Raw genomic sequence first — 18869 nt, 5'->3', positions numbered from 1 at the left:
AGCACAAAAGAGTAGTATTGCTAGGACCATAAAAATAAATGAATAAAAATAAATAAACAGCTTCTTCCTTCTCATTTTCAAGAGCCTCGTCCAGGTGTTTTAAAGTCAAATGTTTCCAGTGTTGGCCTTTTGTTGCAGGCCTTTTACTTTAGTAGAAAGCAAAAAGGTAAAAGCACAGGTGTTAATAATAAAGTTGTGATGGCTGAATTACATTTAGCTGTTTCAACTTTAGGCGCCTGGTATTGTACATGTAGGCTCACTGTCACAACTTACTGGGACACTTGAATACGACAGAGCCATCATTAATGTCAATAGTAACACCTTTTCCCCCCTGAAAGATAGCCTTATTTACTCCAGTTGTTTAAAACGTGACTAATATAGGATTACAGGCCTATGTTGCTGTGTGTTTATTTACTAATGCCAGATTTTTTTAATGTGAAAAACTATTCTGGCAAACTGTTGTTTTTCTGATTCCGTTTTTGAAAAATACAATGTATTGCAGTCCAGGAACTGGTGGTGTATCCCAATTTGCTCTTGACAAAAGCAAATCAATCAGACTAATTTAATAGCTGATTGATCCCGAATTCTGCAATCAGACCAGCAGTGGTGGAGGAATCATTACAACTGGCTCATTGCTGCCATCTGCTGCTCCAGCAATGCGAAACAACCATTGCCCATAAAGTTCAACACCAGAGAGTAAACCAGACAAGTCTTAATAATATAGGTATATATTTATTCATACGTACATATTCATTTATATCGGTTAATTGTAAAAAAAAAAAAAAAGAAAAAAGAAAAGAAAAGAATAAGAAAAAAGGAAAAGATTTACAGTAATTATATGAACTACAGTCATTGTCAAAATTGTTTTTGAAATTTCTCAGATGTCAATCTACCATGAACACACACTGTAGATTGACCTCTTGCCCTTTGTCCTAATCCTCAACTTTACTCCAGTGTTTGGGACCGAAACGTGCATGAAACAAACTGATCCAGAGCGTAGTAGCTCAACTTTTGTGTAAACTGGTGGAAGGTGTGACAGAAGAACACAGACAGAGGTGCTGTGAGGAAAAATAGTCTGTTTTGCTTGTAGTGTATTTTGTACCATGAAAAGACTGATGACAGGTTGTTTCTTTTGTACATATAAAACCATCAGGAGTGGGTTGAGTATTATTACCTGTAATCCATTCAAAGTGTTTGCCTTAAAAGCACATGTTGTTAGCTGCCCTGATGACTCAGCCCATGCCACATACAGCGCATGAAGAGGGCAAGCAGGTGTTACAAACAGGCTCATAGTCTAAATCCGACCACTTTTCCTTTTTTCTCCAGTTAACTGTCTTAACCCTGGAGCACAGTGACAGACTACATTAGATATCTCCACCATTTTGACTCTTAGTTGTTCCCTAATCCCCCATAAACCCCAAGTCAAACAAAACAGATAAAACTGGATTACACTGGATTCATCTCAGCTTGAATTATCCTGCCTGCCATAGCTGTCAAATCACAAACTGAACAGAATCATTGTTCAGTGTTTTGCCTGTTGGCGTGCATCTTAAACCAGATCGAGGACATTTGAGTGTGACCAACATTCTACACTGGGTTTACCAATTTCCGTCTTGTTTGATGTATTTGGGCAGGGTGCATTATGGGAGCGAGTATTTGGAAAAGCAAGGCATAAAATTTAAAGGAGAGGAAAGCACGCTTGTGGGAGAAAAATCCGATTCTGCTTAAGCAGCACACGAAACAGCCATCTTGAGGACTTCTCCTTGATGGAAACATTCAATAAGTAGAACCTACATCATACATACATGTCTTCATAAACTCCTCCTCAACTAACATTTAAAAAAAAAAATCCAACTCAAATTAGAACATTTTTTACAATTGCACTGGTGCCAACACTTCCCCTGGACATAGGCTACACTCTGGACATTTAGTAACAATAAACCCTTAATAAAAACACAAACACCATCAGATCAAAACTGAGGACTGGAAGAGGACTCAAACTCAACTTGGAGACACTGAACTCATGACTTCAAACACAAAGCAGGCGCAATCCAAACCACACCAAAACAGAAATGCAAAACAAGAGAAAAGGTAGAAATCCAGAGGAAATCAGAAAGAAAAGCAGTAAAAGACACATTTATAAAATGAAATGGGAAGAAAAAGAGACACAGAATAAAGCAGGTGCAAATGCAGGAGAAGATAATCCGTAAGACAAGGCTTCAATACTTCATAGGGCGGGGGGCTGAAGTCCATTATAGCCCTCCGTTGTGACAAAAATGTCCATCATATCTGTCAGCAGGCCAGAATTGTGCACTCAAGATTCAGCTGAATTCCAATTGCAGTGCCTCCACCGGTCTGATCTGCTTGTCCCAGACAGACGGAGGAGGTCACAGGTGGGCAAGGTGCAACACACTGTCACTCTGTCCCCTGCAAGGCCTCATAGGAGTTGAGGAGTCGCCGAGGTCCGGCACGTCCTCTCACCGCTGCGCGTGGTTCACCAGTTCCTTATCATTGGAACCGTCACCAATGCGAAAAACAAGAGCAACTAAATTAAATCAAACTAACTGAAAAATAGACGTACTTGATTGTTTTCAGTTGGCTTTTTCTTTCCATTGTCCTGGTCTGACAGCATGAATTCATGTAGTGATGTCAGACTTTTTTTTTTTCCTCTGTTAAATGAGTGTCTTTATAACTTCTGTAGCTGACATGAGCTTTCACAGGATCAGTTCTTCCGTCAAACTCCAGATTAAGTACCGGCTCATTTTGACAGTCCAAAGCTCCAGCACATATTCTAACACACACCTTAAACAACCATGTGTGAGCTTTGCAATAGTTCCCTCAGAAAGAGCCATCGGCAGCAGTCTCTGCCCCATCTCATATCACCTTCTGTTGTTTAGCTGGCTTCGACTCTCAGACTCCACAGTCCTCATATATTTACAATTAGACTTTAAAAAACTAGAGGTGTTACATGCAACATTTGGCATCTTTTCGAGTCCCCACTTGTGAGTCTTAATTGGTGTCCATTTTTAGAAAAATATCAAACTTTGTCTTTTTTTCTTCAGTATGTCGAATTGTCTGATTGTAACAGAGAGACAGAGAGAGGTGAGGGTACAGGTGTAGCAAGCGCGTGTGTGTGCATGTAAGTGAATATTCGTATTTGTGTTAGTAAAATGCCAGTCCTAAATTCTGATATGGCCGTCTTTGTAAAGTGTCTCATCATTGCTTTACTGTAAGTGCAAATAGCTGCAAGTTTGCTTTTTTTTCTCTTTTTAAATCACAAGATAGGCTTTTGGCTGCTTTCTCTGTGTAAGTTGGGGCTCTTGGCAGTTTACTGACTGCATCACTGCCCCTTTTTGAAATAAACAGCCTGCAGAACAAAGCTAACGCAGGTCTCAAGTGCAGTTCCCATCTAGAGGTAGCTGTTAAGTGACCTTCAATATGGATGTATGTGTGAGAGGTTAAGAGGGATTTTTATAGCTCCCCTGGAATTCAGATTTTTTTTCTTAATGTAAAGATCTTGTCATGTAATTTCTTAAACAATTCTTTTGTACTTCATTTGATGAAGACCACCTTAACAGTGGTTATCACATTTGATTTTTCCATAACCCTCTTTGTAATACTGGTTTTTCCACTGAACACAGAGCAGGAATGTTGTGACATTCTTCTAAGAGTTAATCTGTGTGTGTATGTAAGTGTGTCTGCATAGCAGCTTGTGTAAAAGTTATGTATGTACTGTATGTGTGTGGTGGAGAGATTCGGGAATGTTTTTTGGGAAAGTTACCCGAGACCCTGTAGCGTTATTTGGCTCTCTCCCTCTCTCTGCAGCTCAAAGGGCGGGGTGGGGGGGGCCACACCAGCAAGTACTCTGTGACAGGGGTATGGGGACAGCAGGTCAAGGGTCAGGTGATGGGCTGCGGGGAGCGTGTACGAGGGACACGGGAGAGGAAAGAGGGGGTTGTTGTCTTTACATCATAGGAGGACACAGCAGCGGCAAAACCTCTGACGGCTTCCCCCAACGGAGGGGGGTGGAGTGACGGGAGCGAAATATGCATGCACTTTGATGTTAGGCAGATGGGTCTGTGGAGAGAAAAGCAGGAAAAATTGAATTATATTAATGGATCATACAAACATTTGGAAAGCTGCATTAGGAAGATTAAGACGTCCGTGCCTGTAATTTGCTGGGACACATAAGTAACTGAAAATGTTTTACTTCAATACTCTGAAGTCATGTCACACTATATATATTTATATCAATAAATATAAGTTATTAACAACAAACTTCAACCCCGACAGGCTGTGACTGAGATCTAATGTTGTGTTCTCTCTGTTCACTCAATGCTGTCGAGCAGACAGTTTGTATTTCACACCTTAGTTTTGATTCATCACTTCTTGTGGGTGGAGCGGTGACTCCAACACATACAGTTTAATTTGGACAAAATGTATGAATCTATGACATCTATCTAGAACATTCTTTCCTGCTGATTGCTTAATCGGGCTAATAGGACAGGTCTATGTTTTCGTTAAAAAAAAGATAAAGTTGTTTAGCTAGCTTTAAGCTGGCAACTAACCATGCCCAACCATACGTGGCTATGTAGTGGTCACATCCACCTCTGTCATGATGCTTATTGTGGCCCACTTAAACTCCTTCTTCCTCACTTGGAAACCGTTAGGCTGCTCAGCAGGCTTATTCTCATAGCTATTACTGGTGGCCAAAAGCAACATTGCAAAAGTCCATGCTGGTAGGATTCAACTAAAATCGCTGGGACTCCTGACATCACATATACTCCTCTTAACAGGTTGCTAACAAGTTCACCTTGCCTGTGTTGAGTTTGTATTTCAACAATCTTGCATTAAAGAACTAAAAGTGAATGTATATTGCCACGTGCAATATAAAACAGGGACCTACTGCAGTCAAACCTGAGGACAAAAACTCCATAGGAGACATTTAATAAGGATCAAATTGGAATTGGTGGGTTCCTTTAGTTAGTACATCAAGATTGTGATGTGTAGTATGGCAGACTTGATCAGTAGTGTTTCTCACAGTGAGCCTTTACCGAGGTGCGGCGGCTGCATACCAGATGTGACTTCATGAGTCTTTACTTCTACTAATCATCTATAAATCGTGAGGAGCTTTTTTTTGGAAATTATCTACTGTACTATAATGAATTCCATTCCACAACCCAAAACTGGCCTTGGATGACTGAGCCCAAGCACACAGCCAGTGGGCAGTGCGAAGGATGGAGAGCATATACGTTTTTAATGCTGACGACAGTCAGTCAGCATAAAGGCAAATAAAAGTGTACATTTGTGATAGTGATTCATGAACACAATTTGCAAAATGGCATATGTTGAGTTCACAAAATGCGTGTTTACAGTACATTCTACATATGAATCAGTGCTTACTCACAGCTGTTAGCCCACACAACTCACCCTTAGTCTCTTGATGCCAGCGCGGGTGATCTGCTGGCAGTCATAGAGCTCAATGCGATCCAGACTATGGCAGCTCTTCAGGTGCTCCAATGAGGCATCTGTGATCAGGGGGCAGTTGTCCAGCTCGATCACCTCCAGGCGGTCGTGAGCACAGGGGCCACTGCCGAGGTGTCTGATGCCATCATCAGTGATGAGCTCACAGTGAGACAGGCTCTACAGGAACACAGTAGTATCAACACAGGAGCTCCATTACTCAACTGTCTGCTAGAACAAGCTGTGATTTGGTGCTTGTAAATGCTGCAGGAGCAATATATGTGTAAGTGACAGGTGCACACTCACCAGGACTTGCAATCGAGGGCAGTGGATAGACAGCTGGATGAGTGTTCCATCTGTGATCTGATGTAAAAATAAAAAGAAGCAGATGTCATAAATGCAGTCTCCATACAACAACAGTGTAAAAATTATTTGTGCAGCCCAGTTTATTTACCTGCACACATTCTTCTAAATCCATCTTCTCAAGCTCATGACAATTCTGCAGCAAAGAAAGAGTCAAACACAGAGAAACTATATGATCCAATTTGGGTTTGTGGAGATTTTCATTCATGCAACAAAAATATGGAAATATTTTTTTTAAGATGTTTTGGGACCAAAAAGGAAAGTGATTTCCGCTTCAAACTATTTAATCTGTAAACAAAGACTCTTGTGTTTGCATGCAACCAAGAGGCAAACGCACACTCACCCTTGCTAATGTAGTGAAGCCCATGTCTGTAAGCTGAGAGCAACGAGCCACTTCTAATATTCTGAAAGGAGAAAAAGAGGGGCAGAGAGTTATACCATGACATCACTTGCAGTCTATCACTGTTTCGGACATGAACTAGACCTAAAGTAGTGAGGCTTGAGATAACTTTAGTGTAGAAAGGCCCCTTTATTCATTCTTTTTTAAGTCAATGTTCACTGCAGGATTATATCAACTTGCAAGCCATTTAATCTAAAAATCTGTCTTAAAAATCTTATTTGGCAAGAAACCAAAAAGTGAGAGAATAACACTTGTTTCCAATTAAGTCTAAGTTTCACCCATTTCAGCAAAGTCTCTTAAAAGCAAGGTACAACATCAGTCTACCCAGATCAAGACTGTCAATCAACCAGAGAACCTTCTTGAAATCAAGTTAAATACATTGCACTCAATGGAAATCGCTTTACATGATAAGGTGTATAATGAGTCACAGTGGGCAAGAGTGAGTAAAACAGTAAGGGCTTAAGATTCATTTTCGAAATAAATGGAACAATCTTTTGCAGGGTCTAGGAAGCGGGGCACAGATCAGAGTGAGGATGTGTGTGTAGGTGTGTAAATTCACCTGAGGCGAGGGCAGTTCTGTCCCAGGGCGTGCAGGATGGCATCTGTGATATTGGCACAGCCCGACACACACAGTGACTGCAGGCGATGGCAACCCCGGCAAATTGTGATGAGGCCCTCATCTGTGATCTGCTGCTCACAGAAAAGAGAATGTGTGCGTTTGTGTGTGTGGGCTCACTTAAATCCACATCCACTGTGAGATGCCAACTTTTCTGGTTCTCACTTGTAGCTATCAAAAGCAATCAATGTATGACTTAACATATATTCATGTACAACACTTAGCTAATGAGATTTCTTTTCCCTGCAGTTTTTGTTTTAAGTATTGTTCAAGAAAACTCTGTGGAGACAAGGTGGAGAAAGAACAGGTGAGAAAGAGGAGGAACTGGGACAAGATGAGATGATGAGTTCCTGAGGTGTGAGATGAGAAGGAGATGTTGAGAGGGAGAAGGTGCATGAGAGAAGCATTCAGGTGGAGATGAAGAAGGGGAATTTTGCAGACACGTACAGCCAGAGAAAAATATATGCATTGTGTGAGCAGGCTTCACAGGCTATTTGCTATTTTGGCTGGACGTCCAGAATGGGCTTTGAGTTGAAGAGCACAACATGTACTCGTGCCCATCAGCCTATATACCCTGGAAAGTAAACAACAGTGTTCATGTACTTTTATACCAAAAGTCCATATTCAAGTAATTTGGTTTATCTACCAGCTTTGTTAACTGTACTTACTGAGCATGTCTGCAAGTTGAGTGTGACCAACTCTGGACAGTGAGCCCCGATATGCTTCAGAGCTTCGTCCTCTAGCTGTGGAAAAGGAAAGACAACAGTCATGTGGAATCAAACTACACTGATCAAATTTATTAGAGATCATCCCACCAACTCCCTCTATTGTCACTGATATAAATGGTTATAAAACACCTCTTGGTATAACGCAATAGAACAGCACCACAAACTGCAGCCTCTAAAAACGACCATAAAGTTATATCAACAGCTCTAGCAACTGAGTGTTTATGTTGTGATTTGTTTTGTTCTTTAAATTAACAATCTGTGACATCTTGATAGAAATACATGCTTGTCTTTTCGCACTGTACTGTTGACTGTTGATATAACAGGATGGTGTTATAAGTAGGCTTTTACATTTGCTGTAAACAGCACCTGGCATGTCTTATGTTGCAAAGAGAGTGACAAATTTAATGTTTGCAGAAGCAGCAACTGTGTTCTATTTGGGATAAAAATAAGAGAAACTAGGTAGCTAGCATGATAAGTGGTGGCCACAATGACGAAACATACAACACAACTGTGCCACCTGCACAAGAGCAGTGTTAAGCAACAAGAACAGTGCAGTCACCAATGGGACCAAACAATAAGTTCCACAAATCAATTTGCTTTCTGGTTTATCCAGTTCAATATTAAACTGAATTAAATTGTCTCCAGCTAACACTAAGCTCTTAACCATACCTGTGTGCATCCTTTAAGGAAAAGGCCTTTGAGTCCAGGGCAGGAACGCACCAGGGCCTGGATGCCATCCTTGGTGACTTGATCACACCAGGAGATGTTCAGCTGCTCCAGCAGGGGACAACCCTCACTGACAGGAAATTAGAAAGGGACAGGTGAAAGGTGGAAAAAAGCAAGAAAAAGGAAGGAGGAAAAAGGAAAAGACAACATTGAAAGGATCTATTGTGATGACATGTAAGCCGCATGTCGTCATTCCACCCTGCTGTCGAGGTGGTGTCCAGCAAACGATGTGGGCTTCAATATTTACTGGAAGGCTATCTCAAGTTTATTTCTAAACGACATCAGAGTTGGGACGGAAGCAGAGCTGCTGTCTTACACACTTCTGCTCTTTCTTTAGAACAGCACCACCCAAAACCCCAAAACGTGTCGTCCCCGACCACCTAAACTATTTAAAAAATAAAAAAAGAGGAGTTCAACATAAAAATCTAATAAAATTAAACCAACTCTAGTACACAAAATAAGAGAATGATGTGGCTTAAATATAGGTCTCGTCCCTAAACTGTTTAGTGAATGAATAAATAGATGATATGATTACTTGTCTACGAGACCGGTTGTCCCACAGGAGTATGTTAGCCTAAATGAATCCACCCCCAGTCATATTAATACACATCCAGCACAGGCCGAGGAGGTGGAGTACAGCTATATATGATGAGCGTTTAATGGACCAAACCTAAACTAAATTATAATTCATTGAAAGCCTGTTCTAGCCTTTCACCCAAACGGACACGCAGCCAGTTCTTTTATATGTCCGCTCCGGACCGTACACTTATATCGAATTTTCAGAGTTTCTATCAAGCTTAGTCCTTAAATCAGATAAAGTAATTATGTAGGTGATTTTAATATCATGTGGATGTTGACAATGAAGCCTAGTAATGCATTTATATCATTAATAACTCAATCTGTCAGAGTGTAAATAAACCAACTCATTGTTTAATCACACTCACCTGTTTTATCATATGGCATTGATATTGAACATTTAATAGTCTTCCCACATATCCTTCCATCGACCATTATTAGTAACTTTGAATTCAACTATTAGATTATAAGCCATTAGGCAAAACTCCACAGCAGATGTCTATCGACAGTGCGTAGCTAAATTTAAGGAGGAGTTCCTTCAGTGTTTAATTCAATGCCATGTCGAATTTAACAGAGTCCTATACAACTTAGTCCGAAATGATAATCTCGAATCACAGGCTCACAGATCAACATAGACTCTATCGCTCCTATAAAAGGAATTATTAAAACATAGGAGACTACACCGTATAACCACCAAACCCCAGTTAAACAAATAGCTAGGAAATCAAAGGAGGCGCTCCCAAATTAAGAATATCGCCAAATTGCAAGATGATCTAAGATTTATAGAAAGGCCCTCGTAATGCCAAGGAGCCTATTACAGCACTAATAGAAAAAATAAGAACAACACTAGGTTCCTCTTAGCGTAGCCAGGCGACAGTCAAGCCTATCGAGCCACATATCCCCATAAACTTAAGTAGCAATGACTTCATAGCTTCTTCTATAATAAAATTATTACAGAAAAAATTAATCACCAACGCCATCAACGGTTATCAGTGGCTCTCAAGTTCAGGGACTTGTCAATGAAACTAGATGTATATTTAGACTGTTTTTCGCTATCGATCTTCATCAGTTAACTCAATCATTTCTTCAGAAGCCATCAACCGTCTGTTAGACCCGATCCCAACTAGGCTGCTTAAAGAGTTGTTCCCTTAATTGGCACTTACGATATGATTAATCTTTCTTTATTATCAGGATATGTACCACAGTCCTTAAAGTAGCTGTAATTAAACCCCTTCTAAAAGTCTACTCACCCAGGGGTTTTAGCCAACTATAGACCGATTTCAACCTCCCGTTCCCTCTAAGATTCTGGAGAAAGTAGTCGCCAAAGAGTTGTGTGACTTTCACATAACAATAGTTTATTTGAGGATTTTCAGTCAGGATTTAGAGTTCATCATAGCAAGAGACAGCTCGGTTAAAGTTAATAATGACCTTCGATGCTTCGAATGGACTTGTCTGTACTTGTATTATTAGATCTAGTGCGCATTTGACACCATACCATGATATTCTTTACAGAGACTAGCATCAAATGGCATTAAAGGACGCCCTAACCTGTTTAAGTCATACTTATCAGATCGTTCCAGTTTGTACATGTTAACGATGAATCCTCCATAAATACTAAAGTTAGTCATGGAGTTCCACAAGGTTCGTACGGACCAATACTATTTACTTTATAATGCTCCCTAGGCAACATTATTGGAATCACCCATTAACTTCACGTTATGCAGATGATACGCAGTTATATCTATCAATCAAACCCAATGAAATTAATCAATTATCTAAATTACAAACATGTCTTAAGGACATAAAATCCGATGACCGCAATTTTCATGTTAAACTCAGAAAACCGAAATTCTTGTTCTGGCCCCAAAACCTAGAGACTCATTGTCTAAAGATATAGTCACAGATGGCATTAACGGCCTCTACACCACTGTCAGGAATCTGAGTTATCTTGATCAGGATTTGTCATTTAACCCCACATAAAGCAGACCTCAGACTGCCTTCTTCATTACGTAATATTAGAAAAATTAGACACATCCTATCACAGACAGATGCAGAAAAACTAATCCATGCATTTGTTACTCAAGGCTGGATTACTGCAACTCTTTATTATCAGGTTGCCCCAATAAGTCCATTAAAACGCTCCAATTAATTCAGAACGCTGCAGCACAGTACTGACAGGAACTAAAAAAAGATCACATCCCCGTACTAGCTACTCGCATTGGCTCCCTATAAAATGTAGAATTGAATTTAAAATACCCTCCTCACCTATAAAGCTCTTCATGGTCAGGCCCCTTCATATCTTAAAGAGCTCAAGTACCCTATTACCCCACTAGAACACTACGTTCTCTGAATGCGGGCTACTTGTGGTTCCTATAGTCTCTAAAAGTAGAACAGGAGCCAGAGCCTTCAGTTACCAAGCTCCTCCTGTGGAACCAGCTTCCAGTTTGGTTCGGGAGGCAGACACCCTCACCACATTCAAGAGTAGGCTTAAGACATTCCTCTTGATAAAGCTTATAGTTAGGCTGGATCAGGTGAGTCCGAACCATCCCTTAGTTATGCTGCTATAGGCCAGACTATCGGGGGATTTCCCATGGTGCACTGAGCTACCTCTCCTCTCTCTTCGCACTCATTCATGTCCCTTTAATGCATGTTACTAACTCCACTTCTTCCCGGAGTTCTGTGCTTTCGTCTGCAGGTTCTCATGGATCCGGTGGAGCCTCCGCCAGGTTCTGTCTGTCTGTCTGTCTGTCTGTCTGTCTGTCTGTCTGTCTGTCTGTCTGTCTGTCTGTCTGTCTGTCTCTCTGTGTCTCTCTCTCTCTCGTGTCTCTCGTGTCTCTGTGTCTCTCTCTCTCTCGTGTCTCTCTCTCTCTGTGTCTCTCTCTCTCTCGTGTCTCTCTCTCTCTCGTGTCTCTCTCTCTCTCTCTCTCTCTCTCTCTCTCTCTCTCTCTCTCCTCTCCCAACTGGTCTAGACAGACACCACCCACCTAGAGCCGGAGGATCGTCCAGGTTTCTGCCTTTAACAGGCAGTTCCTTGCCCTGTCGCCAAGTGCTTGCCATGGTGGTACTGTTGGGTCTCTGTAATAATGTTAAAGAGTTCGGTCTAGACCTGCTCTATTGAAAAGTGTCCGAGATAACTCGTTATGAATTGGCGCTATACAAATAAAATGAATTGAATAATAAATTGTACAATCAACATATACTGTATTATGAAATGGTTAATGGAGGAAATCAATGAGGGATAACCACTGGAATTTGAGGGTATTGAATAAGAGTTCATAATACGTTACGTTTTGTTAAGGTATGTTAATTCAATGGAAGTATACATCACAACATTGAGCCTACACACCTGAGAGCTTTGAGTGACAGGTTGGTGATTGAGGTACAGGAGGCGAGGTCCAGGTGCTTCAGCTTTGGACAGAACTTACTGAGACTATTACACGTGCTGCAGAAGAGAAAGACAATTAGCGCTTTGGAGGAGAAGTGACATTCTGATACATTGGTATCCCAGGACAATTCACACACCTGTCAGTGATCTTGGTGCAGCCATTCAGACTAAGTAGCTCAATGTTTCTGCAGTTCTGCGAGAAAGTCCTGCAAAAATAAACATTTATATGATGGTGATAGTAAACTTCTTGTATGCCCCTCCCCATGGGCTGAACTACAGCTAGAATGTCTGTTGGCAAACTCACCTGAGGGCACTATCACCCACACCCAGGCAACCCCGCAGACTCAGCTTCCTAAGGAACCCTCCACATCGCTTTGAGATGTTCTCCACCACCCGGCCCTGCAACAAAAACAATCTACTCAGCTCACTGTATTTGCTTCTCTTCTTTTCTTCTCATTACCTCGGTAATGACAGAAGAATAAAGTGTGGAGAGAAACAGCACAGTGCACAGCAAATATGAAGTTAAAGGCAATGGAAAAGTAGATGGAAATCAGATTGACTCACCTCAATGTCCCTCTGAAAGTCAAAGAGGTCGATTCGTTGCCAGTTGCTGCCGTCCAGAGCCAGAACATTCCAGGACTGAGAGCAGTGAGGGAGAAAGAGATGTTTAGGGTCAATATTTTTCTCAAACATACAACATACACACACAGAACGCACACTAAAAACACACAGACAAACACGCAGTCACACAACCATGCATACACACACCTTGTGAACACAAACTCACCCGAGAGACCTGGGCACAGCGACAGAGTGTCACCACATCCAGAAAGGAGAAGATTCTGGAAGACAGACAGGGACGGTTTAGAGACCCTGACCCCCGCTGCCAGAAGCTTCCTCTTTACACTAGACTCTTCCCTCAACGCAGCCCTGTGTCTGCTTCCACTCACAGCACAGGGGTGCGAGTAAATCAGCTAATATTGTCTTTGACTGTCAGCAAGATATATGTGTTTACCCTGTTTGCAGGATAGATGTGTTTACTCAAAGTGGGGTCCTGGCGAGGAAGACACGCAATCTGCTTCTAAGGAACAGAGCTGGAGACTTACTATAAGATTCCTCAATGCAGCAAAAACTGTATTAGGGTTGAAGCAGGGATGCAGTGACTCCCAGCACAGCCTGCCAGCCTCACAAATCAGGGCATTGAACCTGGCCAAGTCGCACAGAATCAGCAGCCGCAGCACAGGCAGCTTGGCTGGCAAGGCCGAGGCTTGAGTTATGGCCTTCATTTTCTGTTTGCTCAGGGGCTGTTGAGTTTTTTTTTTTTTCTGCTTGAAATCAATTTGAATGCTTTATAGCCTCAAGCATCTGTTTTAAATTACAGTTTTAGCATTGGGGGAGCAGAGTAGGGTGGGGAACGAGGGGAAATTGGCATCTTGGTGGTTAGTTTAGTTGAAATATTTGCTAAAGGGCAAGTGAGCATACAGTATATGATCGTAAGATGCACAATGTGTGTGTCTGTGTTTGACGGCTGTAGCGGGAGGAGGTAGGTGCAAGGCCAATTGTGCCTTTGTGTATGATTGGATGTGCTGATCGGGAGCAAAGGCAGGGAGGTTAAATGTGGAGTATGAAACATGCCACTGTCGCTTGCAAAACAACCAGCAGATAGTCTGACTGAAGTGTTTGGAAATGTCACTCACCGTAGCAACAGCTCCTTAGGCAGCTTTTTATTGATGACTGCCTCATCACTGTTTGTGAACATCTGAAAAGGTGCAGAGGATAATGTTAGTCGTGGCATCCTTTTTAACATAGCTGGGCCCCCCTTCATCCACCCGCCTCACTCAAGGACAGCACCAGCAAATAGAAAGCAAGGAAAAATTATCGTAATCTCATCAGCTGAGATAGAGTCAATGTCAAGTCTTGGAAAACACAAAAGGTGACAGAAGATAAAACAGAACAAGAGACAGTTTTGTGTCTTTGGAGCAAAATCATTAGGACAGAACTTTGTACTGTCGACTACAGAACTGTGAGGCTTCAGCTTTCATGTTATCTTTTCTGCCTGCATATTCTTCCCTTACTTTCTGTGTTGTTTACACTGTACATTAGCATGTACTGAGAATGTACACTGGAGTTTGTTACAATATATCTTTTGTGACTCTCCGGTGAACTGCTCCAGCTTCTGCAAACAGCTAATGGATTTCCACAGAAATAATTGCATGCTGTGTGAGTGCAAATACTAGCCTATAAGCCACAGAAAAAGCCTCAGTACACAAAGAAACAATAAATGAGCATTTATTAAGACCCAGCTACTTTAGACACGCACACAAACCCACTTATTGAGGACTCCAGGGTTCCCATAATTTGGGGTAAATCATACTTTGATAGATTGTAAAATACAAGATGTTCAGATAATGCCGTTTGGAAGTGTCCCCTAGGCACAACAAGTCAAATGACGCAACATCTGGCCCCATACATTTTCCTCCATAGATTTGGAAAGATAAATCTAAACCGGGGACAGGGTAATTGAGGGGTGGGGGCTTTAGTATGTAAATAAAAGTGCAGGAAGGCACATGTTATTTACAAGAGATCAACAAGGAATTTGCAACTACTTATTTGCACTTCCTTACAGGTACAAATATGAAGTAAAAATTAAATGTTTTTGCATTTAAACAAAAGCAGTGTGGTATTTGACTATGGGTGTCCATCCTAAAACCACATTCACAATAGCTTTTTAGCTCAATAGATTTTGAGGGACTTACACACTTAAGCAAACCTATTCATCAGCTCCCAAAAACAAAATGACAGGTCTGCCCATTTAAAAATCCAGTCAGCTCTGGGTCAAAGCCTCTCTATGTCTCTCTCATAAACATACAAACTCCACACACACACACACACACACACACACACACACACACACACACACACACACACACACACACACACACACACACACACACACACACACACACACACACAGCTGTCTATGCAGGGGCTGCCTGCCAGCACAGACGTGTAAAATTTTGAGGGAGTAAGAAGGGACAGACATTTCGCGTTTGGATTTGGGGCAAATTGACTCTGACAGCTCGCCTTCCCAGCGTTACTTTCTGGCCAAATAATCCAGGGCCATTTCCAAAGAACCAGATGCGCATGGTCAACGGGCATACACTGTCCCCTTTTGTACTCTAACATAAAATGAACCTGATGCTGCATGAATGTGAGCATTATGTTTTCTCCACTGGTCAGCTATAGTTAGTGAAGCAGGCCTGGCAGGAGGTAAAAGGCTGGATGAGCTGTAACCTCCAGCTACAGATCGTTGTAAAGCAAAACAAAAAGTGATAATATTTTTAGAAAAACTTTTCCTGTGTTGTTTCCTGAAAAGACCCTATCCTCAGATGAAATTTATATCAGTTTGACACTTGTAATGAGTCAGCATTAAACTCAGTGGTTAAATTGGTTTAGATATTTAGTTTATCCTTCCCTCCATCCATAGATTTAGTTATCAACAACTGATTTTAACATTGTTTTCTTGCTTTCAGTTTAAACTGCTTCAACAATTCTTACATCAATACACCCTGTTATACCCAATGTACTGGTAATGTCAGTCACAATATGGTTATAATTAATAGGGAAATAGAATTAGGGGTCATTAATGCCTGTCTACTTTCCAGACTGCTGTAGTCTTTTGTTAGGGGCTGCTATAGAACAGATCAGTATCTGCTGCAGAACAGTAAAGTCAGACAGAATATAAGAGAACATGTCTGGAAATGGCTGTCAAAGTAAAACTCTCACTGGCAGACAATGTAGTAATTGGGTTTGACCACTGTGCATTTTTGATGACCTACAGTAACTATTTTATCTTTGGTCTCAGGCTTTGAACAATTAGCCATCTGGGCTAACTCTGTGCTCAATTCTTTAATGGATTTAAGGGTGTTAACAATAGAAGTAAGCCGGCTGTATGATGTTCTTATTCTATATATGTTATTCTATTATAACACCTACAGTGCATAGGTAGATTGTATTTATTTACATCAATGAAAATCAACCAAACAATAATTGGTATTAAACATATTGTATGGACTTAAATGTTTTTATGTCTTAAAAGAAACTGTGTTGTGATGAGCACGCCTTTGCAAAAAGAAATACAATTTACACCCACTTTCACATTAAACCAAAACAAGACATCATGAAAGGGTGTCTGGTAATTATTCCGGTTTAAACTTGGTAATAGGGCAGGTATTCCCTCACGAGAAGTCACAGTAACAAACAAAAAAAAAGAAAGCTAAATAGATTCCCTTTTACTTTGAAGGCAATGGCGCACCACGTCCGGTGTTCTCCCTTTACCAAATCTGGTGAACTTGTCAAGCAGCTCTACCGCAGCTGTCGGGCCAGAAGGTAACGCGGCCTGAATCTTCCGAGTCGTCAGCTGTTGCACCGTTAAAAATAAATAAAAACCACACACAAATCCCACGCTAGCCGGGGATTAAACAACACCCAGTGCTCGAGCTACACAGCCCAATGTCACCGGCCGGATACACAACATTAGAGAACAGGTTCCTCCAAAATATCCTGCTGCGCTCACTTACGCCTGCGACACAAAGTTTATGGTAAACGCTGCATTTTTAAACAACACTGTATCTTGTGTACGTACATGTGGTTCCCCCCCTTCCTGCAACCAGTATAAGCGACGGTGTGTGTGTGTGTGTGTGTTGCATTGTGGCAGCTTGGGCCTATTTGTTGATAGTGCTGTGCTAACACAGGGGGGTGCATGTAGCAGTCACAACCCGAGGCCCCCACAACCGCAGCGGCCACGGACGTGCACAACAGACGACCCAACAAAAGTCTCATAATAAAAACATCACACCTCCCCCTCCTCTCCAGCAGATATGAGGGCAATTATTAAACCAGCTATAGCTTGTTTGTAAAGTGACAACAAATCCCCCCCTTTTTTTTCCCTGGTAAATACGCCAATATGTGCCGGAGCTGTCCTCGGCATGCTCCATGTAGCCTCTTTGTTTTGACGGCAGCAAAAAGGGAAACGAGGACAACATTTTAGGACCTTTAAAAAAATAAAAATAAAAAAACACCACACACACAACTCAATTTATTGATTAACAACACGACAGACTTTGTGGAAAATACAGACTCGTGTCCTCAAAAGAAAAAACAACCAAAGAGCCAGGCCTCGGCTCTATGTGTGCCGTTTGACCTAATCCCAAACACTGACTGCGGAAGCTGCATCAACAAGCCTCACCATGAGCGCAGTTTTACAACAAACACAGCGACAGTCATCACGCAGGCCCGTATCCTAACAGTCCCAACAGCCACACATCAATGCGTGGCAATAACTGTCAGGTAACATTGACTGTGAACTCACCTCAAACCGGCTCCGTGAAACACCATTTACCTCCTTCCCCATGTCGGACGCTGGTTACCGACTCAATGAATTCGGTGTAGGCGAAGTAAAATGCAGATACGGGCCCTCTTCCTGCCGATTCCCCTCCACGACTATCATGCTACCGTCCTCTCGGTAGCTCCTAGGGGTGCGATGTCGTTGTTTTTCGCCCTGTAACACAAACGGGAAGACCTCTTGTTTCGGATAAAATATGAGCTACAGGCAGCAGCCCAGTCAATAAGCCACTTCTCTTATCTGCTCGGTTCGCCCTCACCTCCTCCTCCTCCTCCTCCTCCTCCTCCCCCTATAGGCTACAGCTTTCCATCCATCCACACAATAGCCCGACAGGAATAGGACCTGGCAGCTTAAAATGGAGCTGGTACTACGCCTACATCGCTTAGAAATAATAAATATAATGAAATTGCGCTTATGTATTGCCCCAAAAAACTCAAAACCGGATAACTTTATTTATTTAGCCTACTTGTTGTCTGGTCCTTAAACCAAATCTGTTAATGCAGGGACAGGACAGGTTCAGGGGTAAAGATAAATACTAAACTGGGCTGTCAAACGAATACCTGGTTTAAAGCAAACTGGACTCATGGCTAGATATAAGAATTATATTTAAAGAATTATTTAAAAGAAAAGTTTGATCCCACGTGATGGTATCTTTTGACACACACCAAAACCAAATAGAAACCAGTCAGGATATATGACAGTATAACCCCCCCCCCCTCCCCTCATGTAGCCTATCTTAAGTTAATATCTTAATATGAGTTATTTCTACTGTGAGTGTAAGACAAAGCCTTCACATGTTTTTATCACATTCGTGTCCTACAGCGACCACAGACACTAGGAGTTTGCCCTCTTATGACACAATAACAATTTAAATGCGCATTAACTTCATTATTTATTATTTATTTATTGTTCTCAAACATACACTGTAACTTTGTTTGTACTGTGGGGGAAACGCCACTTCCTCGTTTCTCGTTGGCCACGCCCCCCACGCAGGCAGCGGATCCAATCAGCATCCAAGGACGGCTGCTCGTCATACTGCGTATGGGAGCGCACGTCGTCTGGAGGGCCATAATAAACTGTAAATGTCCACAATTTAATGTTTTCTAATGTGTTCCCCCCATGTTTCTGCTCCCACCTTTAAAAACAATGTGAGGTAGACGCTTTTTAAAAGGTTAAACCACCACTGTCATTGTATAAATGTAACTATT

At 41.7% G+C, this 18869-nt stretch overlaps 1 protein-coding gene across 1 annotated transcript; it reads right to left on the bottom strand.

The window, feature by feature from the left end:
* Positions 1-712: 712 nt before the first annotated feature.
* fbxl20 (F-box and leucine-rich repeat protein 20) lies at positions 713-17952 on the bottom strand. Its single transcript, XM_051387803.1, has 15 exons — positions 17629-17952; positions 13955-14016; positions 13045-13099; positions 12822-12896; positions 12562-12656; positions 12395-12463; positions 12219-12314; positions 8240-8366; positions 7511-7585; positions 6786-6916; positions 6170-6230; positions 5918-5962; positions 5770-5826; positions 5431-5643; positions 713-4077 (listed from the first exon to the last, which is right to left on the bottom strand). The coding sequence occupies exons 1-15, from the start codon at positions 17668-17670 to the stop codon at positions 3970-3972; spliced, it is 1311 nt and encodes a 436-aa protein (XP_051243763.1). The 5' UTR covers positions 17671-17952; the 3' UTR covers positions 713-3969.
* Positions 17953-18869: the final 917 nt, after the last annotated feature.

The sequence above is a fragment of the Dicentrarchus labrax genome, unplaced genomic scaffold (assembly GCF_905237075.1).
Source record: "Dicentrarchus labrax unplaced genomic scaffold, dlabrax2021, whole genome shotgun sequence".
NCBI lineage: Eukaryota > Metazoa > Chordata > Actinopteri > Moronidae > Dicentrarchus > Dicentrarchus labrax.
The sequence above is the reverse complement of the archived record's forward strand: the minus strand, read 5'-3'. Positions and strand labels throughout refer to the sequence as shown.

Excerpts from the sequence above, each read along its gene's own strand:
- fbxl20 (XM_051387803.1), bottom strand. The coding sequence starts at position 17,670 with ATGGGGAAGGAGGTAAATGGTGTTTCACGGAGCCGGTTTGAG. Across the intron at positions 12,657-12,821 it reads ACTTTCAGAGGGACATTGAG|GGCCGGGTGGTGGAGAACAT; the intron begins GTGAGTCAATCT and ends TTTTTGTTGCAG. Across the intron at positions 12,315-12,394 it reads TGCACCAAGATCACTGACAG|CACGTGTAATAGTCTCAGTA; the intron begins GTGTGTGAATTG and ends TCTCTTCTGCAG.